At 44.3% G+C, this 23,056-nt stretch overlaps 2 protein-coding genes across 5 annotated transcripts in view; one reads left to right on the forward strand and one right to left on the reverse strand.

Moving 5' to 3' along the window:
• Positions 1–7,232: 7,232 nt before the first annotated feature.
• LOC311326604 (proteinase-activated receptor 4-like) lies at positions 7,233–10,139 on the reverse strand (the record flags this gene model as incomplete). The annotated part of the gene is made up of 2 exons (XM_084459540.1): positions 7,233–8,302; positions 10,031–10,139. 2 exons carry the CDS (start codon positions 10,137–10,139, stop codon positions 7,233–7,235), a joined length of 1,179 nt encoding a protein of 392 aa, XP_084315666.1.
• A 3,585-nt stretch (positions 10,140–13,724) lies between these two features.
• rnf130 (ring finger protein 130) overlaps positions 13,725–23,056 on the forward strand; it is a 37,783-nt gene continuing 28,451 nt past the window's right edge. For 3 of the 4 annotated variants that reach the window (XM_084459391.1, XM_084459389.1, XM_084459392.1), the window contains exons 1-2: positions 13,725–13,858; positions 14,270–14,731. In XM_084459391.1, the coding sequence (XP_084315517.1) occupies positions 14,464–14,731 (268 nt within the window). In that variant the 5' untranslated portion in view covers positions 13,725–13,858; positions 14,270–14,463. The remainder of the gene's footprint in view (positions 13,859–14,269; positions 14,732–23,056) is intronic. The other variant, XM_084459390.1, reaches the window with a different exon arrangement.

Below are 23,056 nucleotides of genomic sequence, written 5' to 3' on the forward strand. Positions count from 1 at the left end.
GGTGTAGGGTTTGACCATGGCCTGGAGGTAGGAGGGGGTGTAGGGTTTGACCATGGCCTGGAGGTAGGAGGGGGTGTAGGGTTTGACCATGGCCTGGAGGGAGGAGGGGGTGTAGGGTTTGACCATGGCCTGGAGGGAGGAGGGGGTGTAGGGTTCAACCAAGGCCTGGAGGTAGGAGGGGGTGTAGGGTTTGACCATGGCCTGGAGGTAGGAGGGGGTGTAGGGTTTGACCATGGCCTGGAGGTAGGAGGGGGTGTAGGGTTTGACCATGGCCTGGAGGTAGGAGGGGGTGTAGGGTTTGACCATGGCCTGGAGGTAGGAGGGGGTGTAGGGTTTGACCATGAGCTGGAAGTAGGAGGGGGTTGCTCCTTTCATTTCCCTGTAGGCTTGTGCCAGAGTTTTAAACTGGATGCGAGTCGCTAACCCCTAAGAGATTCTGATGTGCCATTTCAAAATAAAAGCCTTCTAAAATCTCCAACTGCTTAAATCAGGATTAAATCAGGATTAAAAGAAAACTACCCAAGATGCCACGGGTTCTATGCTACACAGTTGTAGGAGACATGCCACATCAGAATCTCTTGAAACTCCACGAGTCAGACCAAGAGGGGGTCTACTGGCACTGTGTAGCATAGAACCCGTGGCATCTTGGGTAGTTTTCTTTTAATCCTGATTTAATCCTGATCTAAGTAGTTTTTGATACTTTAGAAGGCTTTTATTTTGAAATGCCACATCAGAATCTCGTGAAACTCCACAGGTCAGACCCAGAAGGGGTCTACTACCACTACCACAACGCTGGCATCCCATCAATGGCGTGTGTCCATTTTTGGTCCTCTGGCCCCACAGGAAGTGACACGTGCCCTCCGTGGGCTTCTTCCTCCGGTAAGGGGGGCATCTTTCTGGGTCGTGGGGGAAGATGCCCCTTTACAAGATCTTACATTTAGTTTTAGAATAACAAAGTTATGATTTAATTACCCTCTAAATGTATTTACTTAAGCATACTTCTCTAATACATTGATATTCAAATTATGTATATATTTTAAAAGAAAATAGACATTGTTCTTAAGGGTGGCATCTTGCTCCATCCTGCCCTATGAAGTGTGTACAGGTTGAACTAATAGTGGCCTTAGAGTACTTCCTAATTTACAAACCAATTCCTTGTTCAGCAGAATGATGTTGACATTATTTACAAGTCATTTGGGTGAACTTAGTGTTAGGCAACAATAAGACTGATGAAAGAACTTTAGAAATTTAGGCTACAGCAAACAACTACTCTGACAGATGTGTTTTATATTAGGGGACAATAGCATTCTTTGTAATTAGTTAACTGCAGAAAATCATGGCAGAATGCCATGCCATTTAACAGGGTTACTGTAGCAGAGTGTGTATTAAGTCCATAAGTCACACACACTGATACGTAGTTCATTGTTATTAATGAGTCAATGGGAGTTAGCACCTTGGGATTAACGATTAAAAGTCAGCACTCAGCTCCAATCAGTAATGCTAAAAACCACAAATGAAGCCAGAAATATTGGTGTAGTCATGGACTCAGACCTGAATTTCAACAGTCACATTAAGACAATTACAAAGTCAGCCTACTATCACCTGAATAATATATCAAGGATTAAAGGATTAATGTCTCAGCAGGATCTGGAAAAACTTGTCCATGCGTTTATCTTCAGTAGACTCGACTACTGTAACAGTGTGTTTACAGGTCTCTTCAAAAGATCGATCAGACAGATTCAGAACGCTGCTGCTCGAGTCCTCACTAAGACTAAGAAAGTCTGGTGAGAAATGTCACTCCAGGGGAGGTCTTTACACTGCAGTGAAGGCATGGCTCCCTGTCTGTCAAAGAATTTACTTTAAAATACTGCTGTTGGTTTATAAACCACTGAATGGTTTAGGGCCAAAATATATTCCTCATCTGCTGCTACTGTACATTATGAACCATCCAGACCTCCCAGGTCGTCTGGCACAGGCCTGCTTTCTGTCCCCAGAGTTAAAACAAAACATGAGAAGCAGCGTTCAGTTTTTCTGTTCCCCATATCTGGAACAAACTTCTAGAAAACTGCAGGTCTGCTGCAACTCTCAGTTTGAATCAAGACTGAAGAATTTTCTTTTTGCTGCTGCTTTTCATTAAATCAAATATAATTATTCATTCATACAATGCACTGTAACTTTTATTCCTGTATTTTATTTTTCCTGAATTTTGTTTTAAATGCCCTTTTTTGCATTTCGTTTTATATGACCTTTTATGTGTTTCTTGCACTTTGTCTTGATGCTTTTTAATGTCTCATGTAAAGCACTTTGAATTGCCCATTGTTGCTGAAATGTGCTAAACAAATACATTTGCTTTGCCTTGGGCAGTAGGCTTAACAGTAAGAGTTTAAGAGCTCAGTTGTGGTTAGCTGTATGTTGAGGCAATCCCGTTTTAATCTTTAATTATGCAGGGTGTCCAAGTGAGAAAAACGATCTATTTCGCAAAGGAGGCTTGCAACTCTGTCAACACGAAGTACAGTAGAAGTCTAACAGCAGAAACATTGACACAGTCCGAACACTATCTCCATAAGTTTATTTTTTATTTTTTATTGTACACCCATCGTATACATATATATATATACAAAAGATACATAATCATTGCAGAATGAAATAAATAGAATAGCCCCTTTGGAAATGTCTGATCCCGCTAACGCTGAGCTTGATTATCATATTGTCTGGATAAACTAACCTCATGTAACCAGGCTCCTATCAGATTCAGATCCTGTCTAGAGCCTGTCTACTCAAACCTCATCCGCCGGACGCAACTCCCCCTAGACCTGCCTTAGGCCGTTAAAGAGATTGGCCCCAGACTATCGCCTTGGGCCAGCGAAATGCAAAGCAAACAGCCCCAGACTAGGATAAACAAACAGGGTTGAATCACTCCCCTATTCTAATGGTCATCAGTCGCATCCGTCTCCCCGTCCTCATCCTGCTCTTCCTCGCCGGCCTCTCGGTCTTTTACAGGCTGTGAATGAACAGGAGGAAGTCAGCGACAGACACACATGAGGCGTGGGCTATCCTGACCATAGGTCATTTGTTCATTAGCAAGCTACTGGTTGTTGTAGGCCTACAATATGTGTAAAGATAGTAGTCTACTGGGCCTAGGTAAAGGGGACTGCAGCTTTCAGCAGGTTTAAAGGTGATGATTGCTGTAGGCTACGTCACGTGTAAATGGTAAATGGACTGCACTTATATAGCGCTTTTCCACCTTAGTGGCACTCAAAGCGCTTTACAATGGCCTCTCATTCACCCATTCACACAGACATTCACACACCAATGGCGGTAGCAGCCATGCAAGGTGCTAACCTGCTCATTGGGAGCAATTTGGGGATAGGTGTCTTGCTCAAGGACACTTCGACATGTGGACAGTCGGAGCTGGGATTCGAACCACTGACCCTTCGATCATTGAACGACCCGCTCTACCAACTGAGCTACAGCCGCCCCTAGATAAAGGTAAAGATAGTATTAGGTAAAGGGAACTGTGAGCTTTCAGCAGGTGTAACACTGCCTACCGTAGCTGCTAGCTCTCTGGCGGAGGGTACCCGGTACTGGGTAGTGAGTGTCACAGGTCCCCTCGTTGACGTGGTCCTCTGTTGGTAATACGACCATGCGGTGGCTATGACCATTGCCAACAGAGTGACCAGCATTCCAACCAGTAATGCACTGGACACATCTGGTACTGATGAAGCGATGGTCCAGTCTGCTGCATTAACATACGTTAAGATAGTTCAGTCAAAATATCTGTCCTTGCAGTACAAATACAGGTACACACTTTAAGTGATCATGGATAAATCTTATTTCAATCGAATAATGGGGGGTACAGTAGTTCGTTAACAACCTTCGTTTCAAATGCAACACTCATTCTTGTCTGTGTTTTCATGCTGCTTTAGTGTGATAGTCGGGTTGTAAACTTGTGCTCAGCTGCTGCTCAACTCTGTGACGAGGGGAGGAGGAGGGAGGGAACCTCCGAGATGTCTTACCTTCATTCTGGGTCATTTCATCGGTGTCCATGTTTTTGTCCATGTCCATGGTGACATCAACCAGGGTCAGGCGTGTGGGAAATAACACGCTAAACCCAAAGCTGAAACAGATAAGGCACAGTGGTACAGAAAGTGCGTACAAATTCTGTAGCAGAATAATGGTTTTATTTAATACCTATGTGGAATATCCTATCGAGGTGTTCACGGGATACCGAACAATTTTCAAATCCTCCACTAGATGTCACTATATGCCAGTTTTACTTCTGCCACACTTCTTTGCTGAACCAATTCAAGAGTCAAGATTCAAGATCCGTTTTACTGATGTATATGGTTCACACGTACTATAGGAGTTTGACTAGGGTAAGGCATACGCTGTTGCAGAAGACATAAGACAGAGGGAAGGACTGAAAGAGACAGTGCAATTGCAATAGAAAATACAGTGCAATATAGAAAAAACAATATACTGTTAAAAAGGGAGGCACAAATGCAATGTATGTACTACAGATTGGAGTATGGTGAGTATATGTACAGTGTGTGTGCAGAATGTAGTGTGGTAGATTAGCAATGTTATTATTTTTTATTAACTTTTATTTACAGTATACAGGTAATACTGTACATCTCATTGAGACCGCGGGTCTCTTTTACCAGAGAGACCTGTTCAGAGTAGACAGCAGCATCACACAAAGTTACAGACAGGATGTACAAAAGACAAAAATAAAACACAAAACATTATAAACATTACTATATACAGTGTGTGCAATGTGTGTGTCGTTGAGGTATGTGGAACATTCAGAGGTCAGAGGTTCAGAGGTCAGAGGTCGTGGTGCAAGGGGTCTAGAGTCAGTGTGTGTGTGTGTGTGTGTGTGTGTGTGTGTGTGTGGGGGGGGGGGGGGTCATGGGGGGGACACGACACCAACAACTATGAACTGGGTTAACATGAAAGCCACAGTACCCCAGTTCTCCCATGCATAGAAATAAAGTCCATGTGAAATTGACTTACCTTCAAGACTCTCTCTTGTTCTATTGAAAAGACACGGGAGAATTAACTCCAGGGAAGATGGGATCTGTAAATTGAATTGCCTGTGTGGTAATGGTGGTCATGGAATGGCTAAGCTATTCAAGCCATTAGAGGAAGATGCCATTAACAATTTAGACTCCATTTGCTATGCATTTCCCGCATCCTGCATTACCCCAACAGGCAGCTATGCACAACTCTGTCTGTCTCTGTCTCAGTATTGTACATTGAATATGTACATCGACATGTAAATCGAATGAAGAAAAATGAAGTATATTTGAATAGTGAAAATAACACGTCAAAGAAAACTTTCGCAAATATGCATCTGCAAATGTATATGTAGGGAACAATTTACATGAATCATGTCAAAACTGGCTATTCACACAAAAATAATATACAAAACATACCCAGTCAAATGTTTTCAATCCAAATTGAAGGCAAAAGTAATACTGACGTGTAGAAGTACCCAGCAGAGTATTCATGGGTGTCACTCATTCATTGACGCCCTCTTCCCCCTCCAGGCACTGCTGGGCCGTGATACCCCTTATCAACACTTGCATTTATCCTGAAGAAGGCGTTGGTGTCACTGCTGGTTTTCTATCAAGGACAAGTCTTGAGTTTTGTCTACTTGGTGCCACAACAATATTATTCTCCTCAAATATGAAGTAGTTTCCCTCAGAAAATCAAGTGGTTTGAAAGTGCCTACTTTACATTCATCTTTGGGCTGATCGTTTTTCCGAACCGGTGATCTCATTAAAGAAAGAAATATAGGCTACTACTAGGTCTAACATTTGGCAAGTCCGATCCGAATGATGGGTCTTTATTTTGGCACTTCTAACTGATGATGTGAACCCATACCCCCCTGGTGTTGATGTTGGAGATGTTCTGTGGCGAGTGTTTGTTCTCAGCCCTATCTCTTCCTGTCAGTGTATGTTTTAGCTCCTGTGTTATTTCAACAGCTGCCATTGTCAGATTACAGAAAACCCATGTGATATATACTTTGTGGGAACTGTGTAATGTCAGAGAGAAGAGAGGCACCCAAAATGCTTTAGGTTACATGCTTTATTGTTCATTTTACAATATGGGACAGCTATACCCCCGACTCCCACCCCCCTTCAAAAATCAAGTACGAACCAACTTACAGTAATGCATGGAATCATCATGTAATATCAAGAACATGTACAGTGACAAAATTGCAATTGATACTTACAGTTCAAAGGGCAGCATGTGCTGTATGCCTAAGATTTAGTCGAATGGTCTGAGCCCAAACATTGGCGATATGAAAGTGAAATGAAATCCTTTTTCAGAGAGAAATTAAACAGAATATTTGTCAGATGGCAACTTGTGTACACGTAGCTATGCCTACAGTAGGAAAACATGTCTGGTTATATTGAGCAGGAGCGGTTGCACCTGAAGAAAGCCATGCTGGTCAAAACGTTGTGTTTTAAATGGAGCTTTGGAAACAGTGTGCAGACCTCTCTTCTTCTTCTGGTTATATTGAGCAGCCTTGGCATTAATCGTTAATTCGTTCTTTCAATAACAAACGTCTCACGTGTTTAGCTTTGTTTACACCTAGTTTAGACCTGTTATTCTGTAAAGCAATGTGTGTTACATTTGCTTGTATGAACTGTGCTATATATACTGTGTGCTACAGTATACAAATAAACTTGACTTTGAGACTTGTGTAGCCTTGGCATGAATACTGCATTAACGTTAAAGCTAAACAGTTCTTTTAAACATCCTGTCAACACTAAATAAGCCACTCAACACTTGATCTTTAACGTGTTTTTGCTAGTATGTGAAATGTGAGAGTAGCTATAGAGAAATCAGTCCCACTATATGCCAATTGGATTTTAATGTTATGTACATATTGGAATATTTAACATTTGCAAGACACAGTACTGTAGGCTACTGACCAAAGCTGTATCTTTGATAAATAGTCACTTAAACATTTACAGATGGTATATCACCTCCTACAGTCACAGCATGTTTACGGAAACTGCCCAAAAAACCCACAGTCAACCCACAGCTGCATGAACAGGATGTATATCTTGGGCGCAATCTCGCGTACGGTAAACAGCATACGTACATAAGTAGAGACGGGAATGTAAAACAACATTTCAAGGTGTTTGAGTCAGGTCCATGTCTGAGGTCACGGAAGATTCATCTAGAGATACAAAAGATGAATCTTATCTTATCCCTCATGCTTTCTCCACCTCTGAAGATGACATCGCCCTCTGACTGAACTTCGACAGCAGCGAGACCTTTGACGTCACCGTTCCTGAGGATGACGAATACGACACCTGGTTCCCTGAGGAGGAGTTTGCCTCTTTCCGACAGCACAGCGCCATCCTGACCTTTCCCCTGAAGTCGTCGGAGACGTAGTAGAAGATGAACGGGTCTATGCAGCTGCTGAAGGTGCTGACGGCTAGACTGACCATGTAGGCTACGTACAGGCTGTCCTCAGCGTCAGTCAGGTAGGACTCAGAGTAGTGCAGCAGGAGGAGGACGTTACTCGGCAGGAAACAGGCCATGAACACCACCAGAACCAGCACAGTAACTCTCACTGCGTGGGTGTAACGACGGCCTCCAGCCACCAGGGTGCGTATCACAGCAGCGTAGCTACACAGGATGACCAGGAAAGGCAACAGGAAGCAAACGGCGAAAAGGCTAGCGAAATACGGGAAGAAATAATTCTCCTGCTCCTCTTCAGGTAGAGCATCGTGGCAGGTGGTGATTTCGGGGTCGTCCAGCTTGTAGGACTGGCGTGAGATTAGCAATGGTATCATAGCAGCTATCGTTACAGCACCCACCCCTAGGCTCATATAGAGGGACGTGCGACGACTTCGTAGCGTCTTGGCACCGAACGGGTGCACCAGCGCCACATAGCGGTCCGCGGCCACTAGTGCCAGGCACATCACCGAGCCGTACATGTTCCCATAGAACAGGGCCATGACAACACGGCAGAGCGGTTCGCCGAAACCCCAGTCGTTGCCCTGGAAGTGATAGATGATGCGGAAAGGAAGGACCAGCAGTAGCATGAGGTCACTGATGGTGAGGTTGAGGAGGAGGACGGTGGAGGGGAGCTTCTTGGTGCGGAAGAGAAGGACCCAGAATGCCAGCAGGTTGGCCGGGAGGCCGATGCTGAAGGCTATCAGATATAGGATGGGAATGTAGAGGACGGTCGTGGGAGCCTGGACCTCCTCTTTCTGCTTGTCGCTCAGGGTGGTGAAGCTACAGTTGGACGTCTGAAGCCTGAAGGTGCGCAGACCTGCAGAAGCAGAGATTTGATCAAACAGGGTTCCTTGTTAAGGATATACAACACATACTGTACAGTAGCAATGTCAAATGAAGTCAAGCGTTAAAGCTGCATTCAGTGATTTTATTTTAACACTAGATGGTAGTAAGGGACTCACGCAAAGTTGTTTATAACATCCACATCCATTGTATGACCAAAACGGTGGTAGAGCAATTATCAGACTTTCTCAAAAGTGCTAGTTTTGTCAACGTTTTGATCTGAACCATTGTATATGATCATAAGTAACCTTAAAACAGGGCTAAACATGCATTTTCCCTTTACTACTCCTTTAAACAATCTGATAGGTGTTTTTAATTAGTTTTGACAATGTGACTAAAATCAATGAATGCAGCTTTAAAAAGTGTATAGATACTGTACTAAAATCCATGCATCCTCTGATTTGTTTTTGTAATTGATCCTGATATGGTGTTCAAGGTCTCTCTAAAACTGTATTTCTCAAGGGCTAACCTGGTTATAAGACTGGACAGATAATATGGAACATAATGTAGAACACATGGAAAACAGAATACGTATCAAGCGTATTGCTTCATAAATGTTCTTAGCCGGTAGACAAACATACTCCAGGAGCTTGCTCGATCGCCTTGTTGAGAGGGGTCAGGGAAGAATTTTTACAGCTCACTTATCTGGCCCCCGGGTGATTACTGTGTTTTTGCTTCCCTCTGGAATATGTAGAGAGTGGGTCGTATGCCCACCTCCCTTGTTCTCTGTAAAGCGCATTGTGTTGCCTCTGGGTATGAAATGCGCTATACAAATAAAGCTTTGATTGATTGATTGAAGACCCTCAAAGAGAAGCACTTGAGTTCACAGCGAGTTCTACTTTCACAGAAGCATTTAGGGTCATGTGCTGAGTTTGGCAAGACCATGAAATGGGCCCAACACATGAATCCCCTCTGGGTCTTATGGATCTAGAGGCTCACTAATGATCCTGTATTGTAATTGACCAAATGGACTTTGAAAGCTCTTTATAATCTGGGAAACACCCAGAAATCCATGGCTACCCAATATTCATCTTTGATAATGATGTTAAGAATAAGAGGAAATGGAGGAGGCAGAATTGAATTAAGTTTCAATTAGGCTACCCTGTAAAACAACATTTCAGTTAAACTGAACGCATATTTCAACATTTAGTTGCTTTATCAGGGTTCATAACCTTATTATAACCTAGTTTTCATAGGGTTCGGAAGACATATCGGTAAAGCTACAGACAGATGTAGGCTCGGCTCTAAAGTTGCTTTTCCTGCTCTGCCATGTCTATGCATGCAGGAATTTCAACAGTTCACTCACACACATGTTTTCAATTAACAAAATGCATTCCAGTTCAACTTGGTAGTACTCTGTTGTTGACGACTGAATGACCTATATAAGCACAGATCTCAGCAGTGATTTTGCTAATGATATAATGCACATGAAATAGATACGTCATAGAAAACACATCCCCTCTCCAAGATAAGAATCATTTTTAGCTTACATGGAGGCTTGTCTGAACAGATCACAGAAAACCCCTTAAACAGGTCTGAAAAATGTTCTGAAATATATGGCTCAATGGCCATGATTTGAAAACGTCAGCTAAAAAATGTAACCTACATCCAGACAGAATGACAGAACCCTTGAGAAAATAACTGGCAGATAGATACAGATTACTGACTGGAACAGCAAACTGGAGAAGAGGTGTCAACTTACGGATGCCAATCCCAGAGCATTCCTCAGCTGGAGAGGAGAAACATCCATGAAGGAGAACAGAGAGAGACACCAGATGCAGGAGGATCTTGGGAACAGCCGGCACACACATTGTCCTGGAGAAGACCATAACTGAAGCTCTCTGCTACGACAGAGAGACGTCTCCACGAACAGAAAGTGCCCCGCCCCCTCTTCCCCTCTCTCTCTTTCCCTCTCTCTTTTCTGACTTGGTGTTATTGTACACCCTCCACTCACTGATGTTGGGCTGGTTCTTCTCACTTTTACTTCCACCCAGTGACTAGTATGTATAAACATAAAAGTAAGCCCTAGGAATGTCAAGCAGCCCGATGTGATCAGTGAAGCTCAGTCCTCTTCGGCTCTCTGTTATTCAGTTGGTGTGTGTGTGTGTGTGTGTGTGTGTGTGTGTGTGTCATGTGTGCATGCTCACGTGAAGTCGTTTCTCTTGTACTGTGATTCATGTGTTGTTCCGCCATGCTCTGCAGGGAAATGGAATTGTGGCCATTTCCATTTGACCTCTGTGGCAAACATGAGGCAATGTGCATAATAGCCCAGCCTATTGACACATAGGCCCAACAACCCCGAAACCCACGTTTTAAATACTGTCTCTCAGACTTTATATCACATTTTAGAGCAACTGTTTTTGGACAGGAATGGCACATCAGGGGGTTTCCATGGTGATAATCTGCATTCAGGATACAGCTGTTATCACAGATAAAACTATTGCTATATTATTTTTCAATGGGACATAATTTCCCCATGGAATCACTCATTATTTTTCAATAGGACAGTTGACATAAGATTTTGCAAGCACAGCGAAAGCACATGGAGGAAGGAAGAGAACACAGGATAAACGCCCACAAGCCATCAACGTCAGCAACCTCAGCGATACTGGAGATTACTTCAGGTTTTCTGTGTGAGCGTGTGACCCCCATGGCGGTGGACGCTCAGTGAACTTTCAATTTGTCTGTTTTTTCAAAGCATATACAGGTACTGTTATTTAAACAGTTAGAGGTCAGTCTTGACAAAAATAAGCTAGAGTCCTTTGAGGATTGCGCTGTGCGCATGCGTGCTGGAGCAAGTGAGGAAGCTATTTCGTTTCTAAAGACGTTTCTAAAGATCATATTACAGAGGCATGTGAAAAACCACAACAAGCCCTCGCTCTATGTAAGCACAACTAGCGATTCATAAAGACAGATTGATGAAAACAACTGTTTCGCGGCAGAAAATAGATTCTTTAGAAGCTGCATTCTCAGTGCCCCGTCCGCCGCCATTACATGGATATACTGGCTCGCGCTGGATTTTACATTTCATCTACAGGCCTCCAAATTACACCAAAGTTATCTCGGTGAGACAAACGTCTTATGATATGCCGTAAATAAGGTCCAGATTGTCAAAAACGAGCATTCTCCTTTAAGGGTTTTGTGTTAGTGGTCTATACCATCTCTAGAGACATAAACATCCACACAACGCTGTTACAGCCTCCCCAGTAACACCATTTGGGGCCTGGGACTACAGCTCTCCCATACACAGTCATCAGCCTCCTCCTCATCTGATTTTGGTTCCCAGTTGGACCCTATGTTAGAGGTTCAGACCCTACTCTCGCTCTCTCTCTCTCTCTCTCTCTCTCTTTCATCTCTTGTTCAGCTCCAGCGCATGTGTGCACAAACACACACACACAAATAAACATCAACAACAGTTCAAATTCAGTTCAGTAGAATATGTGTATAATGTTAGGCCCTGTTGGATGGACTGACTGTGTTACTTACAGTAATAATTACATTACAGTCATTTACTGTAGCTGACGCTTTTATCCAAAGCGACTTACAATAATTGCATTTAACATAGGAAGTCAGTGTACTACTACTCACCAGAACTCACAAGTGCATCTCATTTCTAAACAATTGACTAAGAGCATCATCTCATGCTGATGGCAAAGGGCAAGAGTAGCAATCGAAAAATACAATAAGTGATTAAGAGGAAGGATTCCGGTAGTACTTCTTGAGGAGGCGAGTTTTGAGCCTACCGCAAAATACGGACAGTGACTCTGCTGTCCTGACGTCGTTGGGAAGTACATTCCACCACTGTGGGGTCAGGACAGAAAAGAGCCGTGACCGTGTCGATTGACCCCAGGGGCCCCGGAGCGACGGGGCAACCAGTCGCCCCGAGGTAGGAGAGGGTAGTGGTCGGGAGGGGGTGTACGGCTAGACCATGGCCTGAAGGTAGGAGGGAGCTGGAGTTGGTGATCCAGGGTCACACCCCAAATTCCTCGCAGTCCGAGTTGGCGTCACCTCTGTCGTCGATGGTGATGGCCAGGTCGCAGTGCGGGCGGCCCTTCCCCGGGAGGAACAGCAGCTCAGTCTTGTCCAGGTTGAGCTTGAGGTGGTGTGTCGCCATCCACTCTGAGATGTCAGCCAAGCACGCAGCTATGCCTGCCTCCATTTGTGTCAATGAAATACAATAAAATGTATGCCAAGCACATCCACCACGCTGGTGCAGGACAAGATGACATCTGATAAAGTAGGGTTGAGGTCCACACACAGCTGCTCCACAGGGCTATTTATTAGGTAAAAGGTGACAACGTTTCGACCCGTGTGGGTCTTCGTCAGGCTGCCTCCATTTGTGTGTCAGAAGGGACAAATGACAGCACCAGTTGGATGTCATTGGCATAGTAGTGATAGGAGGAGAAGCAATGCGAGCGAATGACAGAACCCAGAGATGTAGTGTAGATGTAGTAATCCGACCACTAGAGGTCAGTGTTGACAAATACAAGATAGGCTGCAGTCCTCCTTTGGGAATATTGTATGAGGATGTGCAGCGTGTGGTTGCAATAAGAGCACTGTTGCCTAGACTCAAAATCTATTCTTCACATGCATAAGCAAGGTACATTACAACATAGCTCTGACACTGTTTGATTAGAAAGCAAGGAGAACTCAGAAAAAAGAGCAAGACGCCCATACACTAATTTAATACCCAATCAATTACATTGCCCTGGGATCCTAATTCAGTAGCCTATAGGTTCCACTAACCCATCAACTTTGACTTTGAAATTTGGCCCATCAATGGTTTGAAATATAGCACTAGGGCCTACTGTAACAACCACCCTCCCTGTACTCAACACTGTGTTCTGGATGTAGTCAGATATTGTGTTAACTCCACCGTTTCACCTTCATTCTGGAAAGCTGTGTGGATTGAGTGACAAGGAGCATTTCCAGACACCTATCAATTAACCACCGGCCGGGCCTCCAGGCTTCTGGCTCGGTAAGATGATCCCTCAATGTAGGGACCGACAGGTCTAATTAAGAAAGTCGATTAACTGTATGTCTGTTCCTGCTCCAAAACCATTCTCCATATACCCCCCCCCCCCCACCCCACACACACACACACACCTAAAAAACACACACTCAAACACCCTTCTCCACTCATAGCCTACTCGTCACCAATTGTCTCGCTGTAATTATATCTCAGTGAGAATGAAAATCCAATTTTAATTACAGTAGGCCTGTAGGCATATCGTTAACCTAATGTCAACAGTCGACAAAGTCTGGCCAAAAGAATCATCTCTATTGATAGGGAGCATTTGTTATGACGGTATCGCTGTGTCCCTCCTGCTTCTCTCGGACCCATCCACGTGTTGTGTGCGCGCTTTGCTCATTCCCGCATCGCGCTTGCGCTGTATAGAGACGAGACTGAATTCATATCATACAGTTTAACCAACAGGCCACTGGACGTGTAAAAACAGTAGGTTGAGCAAGAGCTCTGTAGGCCTCTGCCTTGAACGTTTTATTTCGACTGCTCGACGATATGGAGAAGGTAAGTCGCGCGTAATGCGCTCGAAGAAACGAATCATAACGCGTAATCTGATACTGTAGGGGAACTGTTGTTGGTAGGTCGGAATATTTAGAACACAAAGCAGCAATAGTTGTACAACAAATGCATGCATGTGTCTATTTTGACTGGCAGCTGCATTGTATAGCTGACCCTATAATGACAGCCTATCGAATAATGTTGGCTACATTTAATATCGCCAGCCGTTTGCCGTTTGGGGAAGCTTGCACTATCGCATAGCCAAGCAAATCATATCCAAACAATTCGTCCCGAGGTGGCCAGACCGATTTGGTGCATTCTTTTTCATAGCCCACGTTTAGGCCAGGTATAGCCTAATATATGTCATTATGGTTTAGCATAATGCTCTAATATGCGGTTTTTCTTGTTCGTTCCAAGGCAGTAGGCGACACATTTGGGGAATAAGAGACAATGTGAAGAGGACAGCATGGTTTTGTGACGGGACGCCGCAAGGAAGGCATAATCATCCTACGCCGATACCTGCTTGTTTGGGGGGGGGGGGGTAATCGTTGTTCAGCTCCCTGAGTAACTGCTTGGATGTAAAGCGGAAATTACAGCAAGACATTCCGAAGATGCCCAAGAGGTGGACCGCAGCCCCGCCATGCCGCTACCTCCCCGCCGTCCTGCTGGCGCTCGTCTTGCCCCGGTGCATTCAGTCCATCCGTGCGGACAACACCTTCAGCAAGGACGACCTTGTTAGTGCCACGGTGAATGCCACCGTACTGGACTCTAAAGGCAACCCCAAGCTCATTTTAACCAAGGACGATGGCAAGTACGGGCAGAATTCACCGAAAGTGGATGCAAAAGGAATCGTGATCGCACCTGCACCTTATAATGGAGGTAGGTTTGGCATTGTATGGCGTTTGATGTCACGTTGTATCAACTTGTTGGATGGGTGTGGAAATTATGACAGGAAAAAACATAGCAATGTACGCCTATGGAGAACAAGTGTGTGATTGATCTACGGTGACAGCATGATGTCAATATTGCTTTTGACTTATTGTCAATATCGTAGGCCTACTGGAAAGACCCTACTTCTACTAGACTACTGTTGTCTTTTCCCAATACAGACATTGCCTCGTACAATCATTAACAGTGTGTGTGTGTGTGTGTGTGTGTGTGTGTGTGTGTGTGTGTGTGTGTGCGTGCGTGAGTGCGTGCGTGCTTTAGTTGGCTGGAATCATAGTCTGCCATTACAGGGTGTTATTTAATACATAATAACACATTTGCTTTAGACAACATCCTCCAGTTTATGATTTCATATGTCTCCCCCCATGCCCTTAATGTGTCTCCTGTAAGTAATTATCTTGTCACTTCTCATTTTAGGGTTAATCATATCTGTTTACCTCTCAGACTTTGCCTTTTTTTTTTATTTTTCTTTTCTTTTTTTACTTTTAGAAATGTTACACTTCCTTCCTCCTTTCTTTGAAAGAGCAAACTTGCAACCTTGCTGGTTGACATCCCTTCCTCCTAAGCCCCCTGTCAGAGAGCCTCCTAGACTATCTGGCTCTCGCAGAGTGCAGAACGGTGGCTAGCCCGGTTAGAGTGTCCGACCACTGACCCCAAAATGCCCCAAGTGAGTACGGTCTGCCAAAATGACAAAAATGTAAATGCGAACTGTTAACGAGACCGAGGCAGCCATGTACCTCCCTCCACAACCTTGGTAAACACTGCGACGGCGGCCCCCCATGAACACCCTCCCGCTGGGCTTGTGGGAGGGTTCTGAGAAGGCCATGACTCTGGAGGGCTGGGTTTGATGGAGGGGATTGGTATTTGCATCTCTACCAATCCCCCCCCCCCCCCCCCCCATGGCCCTCGGCCATGCCTACACGTCTTTGTTGATACCACTGCATGAGCCTAATTTCACGATGCAGAGTTGTGAATTTGTCAGGAAGACGACTTCCCGGCTTATAACAACCTCGCCAAACGCCATTAATGGTTACCAAGACTATTAAGATGGTCAACCATCTATGGTTATTCATTGATTAGTGCTAAATTAATGAGCATCAAACTGGATCATTCATGTACTTGTCCCAGTTAAGATGTTGGTGGAATGCACCGATAGGCCGGCAGGGTACATACACAGCATTATGTCAATAACACTGCCGATGGGGGCCATATCATGTTCCTGGCGTGGGAGGCGGGAATTCTGGTCCCTCGAAGATCCTTCGGTCGTTATCTCTCTTCATGTTACAGGATGCGCGAAAAACGCCCCGAGGAGCATGAAACTGAGAGTCTTGAGTGAAAAAGAGGTCGAACGTTTTTCACCCTCTATCCCTTTATACCCGTCAGCAGAAGAAAGAGAGGGAGCGTGCAAAAACCCAGCTTCAATGTCTTGTTTCAGGGAGAGTGGGTTTTTCTGTAGGCTACCGACACATTCTTCTGTCTTGCTGCTTTACAAAGAATAAAAGAACACCGTTTATAACGGCTTGCTTCGTAGTATGACTAGGAGCTTGATAGGCACTACGTAGTTGCTATGCAAACTGTATTGACAAGCACACAACAGTTGGTAGTTGGCGGGAAGTTGACTACGCACACCTTTTTGATTGGTTCAGGGGGTACCATCGAGACAATCTTGCATCCAGCTGTAAGGTACTAGATATATTCCGGTATCCTGGTTTGAAATGATCCCTGTGTCTTCTCATGTAGGCCAGGTCTTATTTTTGGTGTTGCTTTTGGTGACTGCGATGGCCTACTTTCCAATCGCCTGCTTCTCGTGGCTGTGTGGTAGTTTGGCCTGAGGGGACAACGTGACCCGTACAGCAGACCCAACAGAGAGGCCTTTTCCACCAAGAGGGAACCGGTTCGTGTGTCGGTTCGCGAACCCTAATTTTGAATGGTTCCGAGCATTTCGACCAAAAAGAAATGAGTTCGGGAACCCGAAAGCTGGTTCCGAACCAGCACCACAAAATAGTAGGTTTTTCAGTGCGAACCGTGACGACATCATGGGCGTCGGCTGACGTACAACGGTTCGGCTCAAAACATACATGCAGACCCAACCAAGTCTGCCTTTTGGTTTAAACGTGTGTAGGGATGAGACGGTATGAATTTTTGCGTTACGGTACGGTACGGTAACTAGTTACACGGTACGGTTTACGGTATTTCACGGTATACGGCATTTCACCTCCCCAACACACATAAAAAAACAAGTATTTTACTTTGAAGGAACTACAGTGCAACACATGATGGAAAATACACACTATTGTAATTAAGCTCAGTTTATTAATAGCAAGCTTATATTAAATTAGAAAATTAACTGTTTTAAAGTAACTTGAAATGTGAAGTTTCAGCAGCACATTATTGCGTAATACCGTAAACGTAATACCGTAAACACAGGGAATGTCACTGTTCTAATACCGTGGACGTTTTATACTGCGGTTCACAGTTTTACGGTATACCGTCTCATCCCTAAACGTGTGTGAAGCTGACCAGAACTCCGGTGCAGTGAAAGAAGGGTTTCAGTATGTCTTGAGTAGTGGGCTGTACATGTGAAGCAATTATGAACCTCTTTGGCTCACCAAGGACTTTCGTTTTCTGTACTGAAATGAAACTGGTTTCACAGACGTGTTGTGTTCTCTGAGTGCTGTACAGGATCCTTTTATCTGAAGGTCAATCAAAGGACCGTGTTTTTCTTCATACAAGAGGTCTGACAGAAAGCAACCTCTTAGCCTCTGGCACAAACCTCTCCTGACGTTTGCTTTGTGCCTGATTGATTCTAAGGAAGCTTGATTCCAAGAAACCTGACCTAATGTGCAGCTAAGAAAATTTAAACAAAAACTGACCCAGTGGAAGAACAGTGTGGAACACATTTCATTTTATTACTGCCTTTTCATAAGTTGGGAATTGTGAGACAGAAAATGAATAATAAATAAATCAGTTTCTTTGGTTATACTTCTGAAACCCTTACTTTATCCACAAGGACACTGTTATTATGTTTCGTAACAATGGTAAATAAATGTATTGTTATGATGCTTGCCAGCTGTCAATTATAACGAGTTAAGAGTCTGTGAATAGAAACAGAAAGAAAATCTTAGCTTAATCAAATAGGTTTGCAGCAGAGTCTTAGCAGGAAGATTAGATCTGTTTGGACCTCTACAATAACTCTCATCTTGACACTGTAGCATTAAACTTTGACCCTTTCTTAGCTGGGGTGCTTGTTGTCCTCTTATATCCCTCAGATGATTCTGAACGTTGGCCATTGCTTTGGTCTGGGATCAGACAGACCGCAATGCAGTCGAGTGTGGAGTGACTGTCTTTAAGGTTGCACACCAGGAAGTCCGAACCGAGGACCAGACCAAATGAGTGAAGTTGTAACATTGATGCAGTTTTTTTTGGGTCTGGTTCGCGTTCACAAGGTCATTTCTGTAATCGAACCAACATGTAAACAAATGTCACGCGGTCGTACAGGTTGCTCATCTATTGGCTAGAGAAATTACGACGGAAAATCTATCATTAACCGTATACAGTTCCCTACTGTAGGCTATATTGGAATCCATTTACCCCGCACCAACAAACAACGTGTCCACAGTCAAATCAGAATTTTCTATAGGGTCCATAGTGATGCACTAATAGACAAATATTTGCACTACTCCCCAGATTATGTTCGCATTGTAATCCAAATACGATATAACGCCCCTTTCGATTGAGAGGGTGACAGTTCTATCTGTCCGGGGATGTGCATAAAGAAGGCCGTAGGCTATTGATTTTGAGAAAGTGCCCTCCCCAAACAACTGTAACGTGGATGGTTAATTATGTTTTTGAAGAGCGATGTTATGGATTAGGAACTTTCAATCAATCTATCTATCAATTGATCTATCAGTCAGTTTTATCACCGTTTCTTGTGATATGTCTGTGTCCAGATGCAGCGCCAGGACAAAATGAAATCTCACATTCTCTCTATTTCACAAAGTTTATGCACTGATTACATTGTAAAGGATTAGGCTACTCAACAAATCTGTCAAATGTCATCATGTAGTTTTTTATACTTATTTTCCATCATGTGTTGCACTGTAGTTCAAGTATTTTACTTTGAAGGAACTACAGTGCAACACATGATGGAAAATACATACTATTGTAATTAAGCTCAGTTTATTAATAGCAAGCTTATATTCAATTACAAAATTAACTGTTGTAAGTAACTTGAAATGTGAAGTTTCACATCCTCAAAACACTTCCTGTTTTGATTGTTGTGTTGAGCATTTCCTCCTGAGGCCGTTCTGCCATCCTGTGTCGGTCGTCGTCTCTGGCAGTCCAAGCCCAGCACTGAGGCTGTATCCCAGGGCTGAGGGACATATGGTGGGGAGATCAAACCATCGTACCCTCGACCAAGCCGTTTTCTGCCTCAGGCCGGTTGTAAAGATGAGTACCACACGGATGAGTCCTCCACTTGCACCCTCCCTCTTATCCATTCCCTCTTCTCCTCAGCCAATGGTAAAAGAGTCATTAAACCAACAGCCTATCAGATCCTTAGTCTCAGAGGAGCCTGTAATGTAGACGAAGACCAACGGGTCCGTGTGATGGACGCCTGTCATAAAAAAACTACAAATTGCCGAGCCATGCGGTTTGTGGAGCCTGACTAGGCCCACATGGTGGTAAATGACCCTGGAATGCACGGTGTGGCCTGGATGTCAGCTAATTAGCTTCGCCTCAGGCCATGGGTGACCAGGGCTACCAGGGGACATGTGTTGGCTTGCCCAGGTCTGCATTCTCATCTATACAGTACAGCCAGTGGGAAAAATAACCAAACACACAGACGACCACATCCAGAGAGACGTCTGTGTGATGTCACGGCACGCCGACGTATTTGTGATAATGTTTCCTGCTCCGTATTCAGATCCAGAGGATATCTTCCTAACGGGGAATACGTTCATTTATTTCGTTATCGAGGCCGCAAACTGTAATCACGCTTTCCCTGGATTCCCGTGAATAAAAATAAAAAAAGTCTTTGAGAAATAGGGCTGGGTATGGATTCGAATTTAAAGAATCGATTCGATTCTGATTCACAAGGTTCAGAATCGATTATCACGATTCGATTCAATTAAATATCGATTCGGTAAGTGTTACTAAAACCTTTTATTTTTTTTAGCTGTAACCTTAATTACATGACTGCCAAGTTATGCAACACATCAATACTAGGGCTGGGTATCGATACTGATTTCCAAAAATGAATGAATGAATGAATGAATCATTGAATAAATGAATGAACTATTAATTCCTTCATTTATTCATTCATTCATTAAATAAAAGATCGATTTTGGGATTCATAAATCGATTCTGAATCATTTGATTCAGAATCGATTCAGAATCGATTAATCGATTTTTTTTAACCCAGCCCTATTGAGAAACGTTGTCCCGCGGTGCGGGTGACCAGTCAGCGTGGGTAGTAGTGGGGGTGCACAGCGTCAGACTGCCAATAGACCGCAGTCAGCGTGTTAGTTGTGCTGTTCGGTATTATCAGCAAGCTGCAGCCTGTGGTTCATGTCAGAGAGACCCTGGTCTCCCGAGCTGTCCGGGATGATGACGGACGACTTGACCGAAGGGGTGTCGGGGGCGTCTGAGGGGGATGAAGACAGCATTCCCACTGCAACATTAACCCTTAAATCACCGCTCTCCCCGGCTCGGATGGCGCAGACGAAGGACGACACAAAGAGGCAGCAGCTGGCAGCGTCTGTCACAAAGCCCTCTTTCTGGAATCGTGTCGTAGGGGAGTAAATTGACCGTGCGTAGGGGGGATTGAATCGCACATCTCGCAACGTTCTCCTTGCTCCATGCTCCTTTGCTTGAAAATGCATGCGCACCATGTTGTGAGTGCAACTAGAAGTAGTTGCACTAGTAGTAATGATGATGGGAGATTATTACCTCACAGAAGTCCTGCAATCAGTCATCCGTCGCACACTCTCACCTGTGTGAGCTGGTTGAGTCAAGTGAGGCTATGTAATAGACACATTATCTCATCAGCCTGTATAAATGCTCTCCCTCTAATTAAACAGGTCGGCTCAGCCTTGAGAGACGAAGAGTCTGTCGGTCCTGAATGAGGACCTTGGGTCTTTAATATCTGACAACAGGGAAGATTTAAGGCTTTGTGTGAGGGAGATATGGCGAAGAGGACTAGGGATGATGGAGAGAACACTCCATTTCCCAGTGCTCACATTTGACAGTTTATCTCTGAGGGGAGCTTTGTGGAGCTGTAACATTAAACACACAGGTGTCCTCGTTCACTCAACAAACGGCACCTTGCATCGGTGCAATCCTGCCCCAGTATTATGAAGCCACATGTCAACAGGTGCTTTTGTGGCTTCAACCCCTAACGTCTTCGACACACTTCACCACAAATAAGACACAAGGGCACAGTTAATACAGTATGTTGTCTCCTTGTAACGACGTAGCGCGCCTGTGTCAATAATAAAGCAGTGGAAGCGAGGTAAAAAAGTTAGGCTTCATTTGCTGCTTTATTCGGGATAGTGCTGACACTCCATTGGTCTTTTTTGACTGCATGGCGGCTTATTAAGGTTGCTTCCTCCACACTCTCCCAGACAGGGTCAGGAGCAGCTGTTTGGAATTAGACCGCCAAGTATAGAGGAGGAGAGGAGACAGTCGACCGAAATTACATTACTAAAGGCTTTTGGGGTGTTTATCTGACTTCTTCAAGGTACGCATGCAGAGGACAAAGTGAAAGCTGTCAGGATCTCGTTGTCTATTGTTCTAGATCTAGTTGACTGTGTTTGTGATGAAGTACAGTAGATAATAATGCACAGCATGTTCCTGGAATACTAATGCAATTCTCCCATAATTGTCTTTTCATTTTTTGGGTGAATTGAATTGTGGGATCAGTAGTCTCTTGTGGATAGATTTAATGGCATTATTTGGCGTATGCGTTTCGACAATTATTCTGGATCTGGGTTTAGTCAGACATACTATCAATGCAAACACTAAAATACTACATTTACTCCAAATTGGCATGGACACACACCCAAACACACACACACACACACACACTTAAATAGTCTCCCGGCTTGACGCCTCGTTCATTAGGGAAGCTAAAGTGAATGCATTAAATGCCAGTTATTGCTGTCTCAGCATTAACTGAAAAATCGGAGTTAATGGAGGCAGCCCTTGGCTGCGGGCTCCTTCAGAGGAAGAGACAGGTAGTGAACAGAACAATATCCCCTAAGAGCTACCGGCCAAGCAGCTCACGTGTTCACCTTAGCTCACTTTGTTCTAGCAGACTGGAGCCAAGCTGAAATAGACAAGCCACAAGCCACTGTAGGGTTAGTGAATTCATAGTGTAATCCATTGAGAGTGACTAATAGGGTTGTTGTTGTGTACGAAAGAGTATTGTATGAATTTGTACATTGTGTCAATTTTGTTTTTCATTTAACTCATATACACATACTCTGATTCACTAACCTTAATGGCCTTATTTGGCGTGTACGTTTGAACAATTATTATGGATCTGGGTTTAGTCAAACATACTATCAATGGAAACACTAAAATACTACATTTACTCCAAATTGGCATGGACACACACCCAAACACACACACACACACACACACACACACACACACGCATACATTTCAAACCCCTAGGGGACAACGAGCATCTGCTCGCAAGTGTTGACACTGCAGACTGCTGAATATTTAATTGTCTGTGTTCAGGTGAATGTCCCCAGCAGATGAGCGTTCAGATTGGGCATCCGGCCATCATGCAGCATTAGCCTCTGAGATCAGGCAGGCATAGTAAACACCAGCACACACACACACACTCAAACACTCATGTGTCGAATAAAACACACTTAAGCATGCACTCGCCGACACACAAAGAATCTACTCGACAACATACAGGAGCAGATCCGGTCTGTTGCCCCCGAAACGAAGCACACTGCAGCAAAGCAGAAACGCCCTCCCGTGCCCTCACTGCTAAACCCAATCAGTGACATCATGTGACCTTGTGCCTTCTGTTCCACTCCCCCCTGCGGGCCGCCTTATCGGCCCCGGTGAACAGGGCTGACATTTCGGATCCTTCTGTATTCGGGCCGGCGTGCTCACGGCTGATCTTATCTGCAGGGTACTAACCACACGCCGGGTTTGTTTGCCATGTCTGCGTTTCCACCTGAAATTACGTTTCTGGCCTGGCCTGCTTCTGGAAAAGTAGTACAACGCACCGTT

Source organism: Borostomias antarcticus (genome assembly GCF_949987555.1).
Source record: "Borostomias antarcticus genome assembly, chromosome: 28".
In the NCBI taxonomy this organism is placed as follows: Eukaryota; Metazoa; Chordata; class Actinopteri; order Stomiiformes; family Stomiidae; genus Borostomias; species Borostomias antarcticus.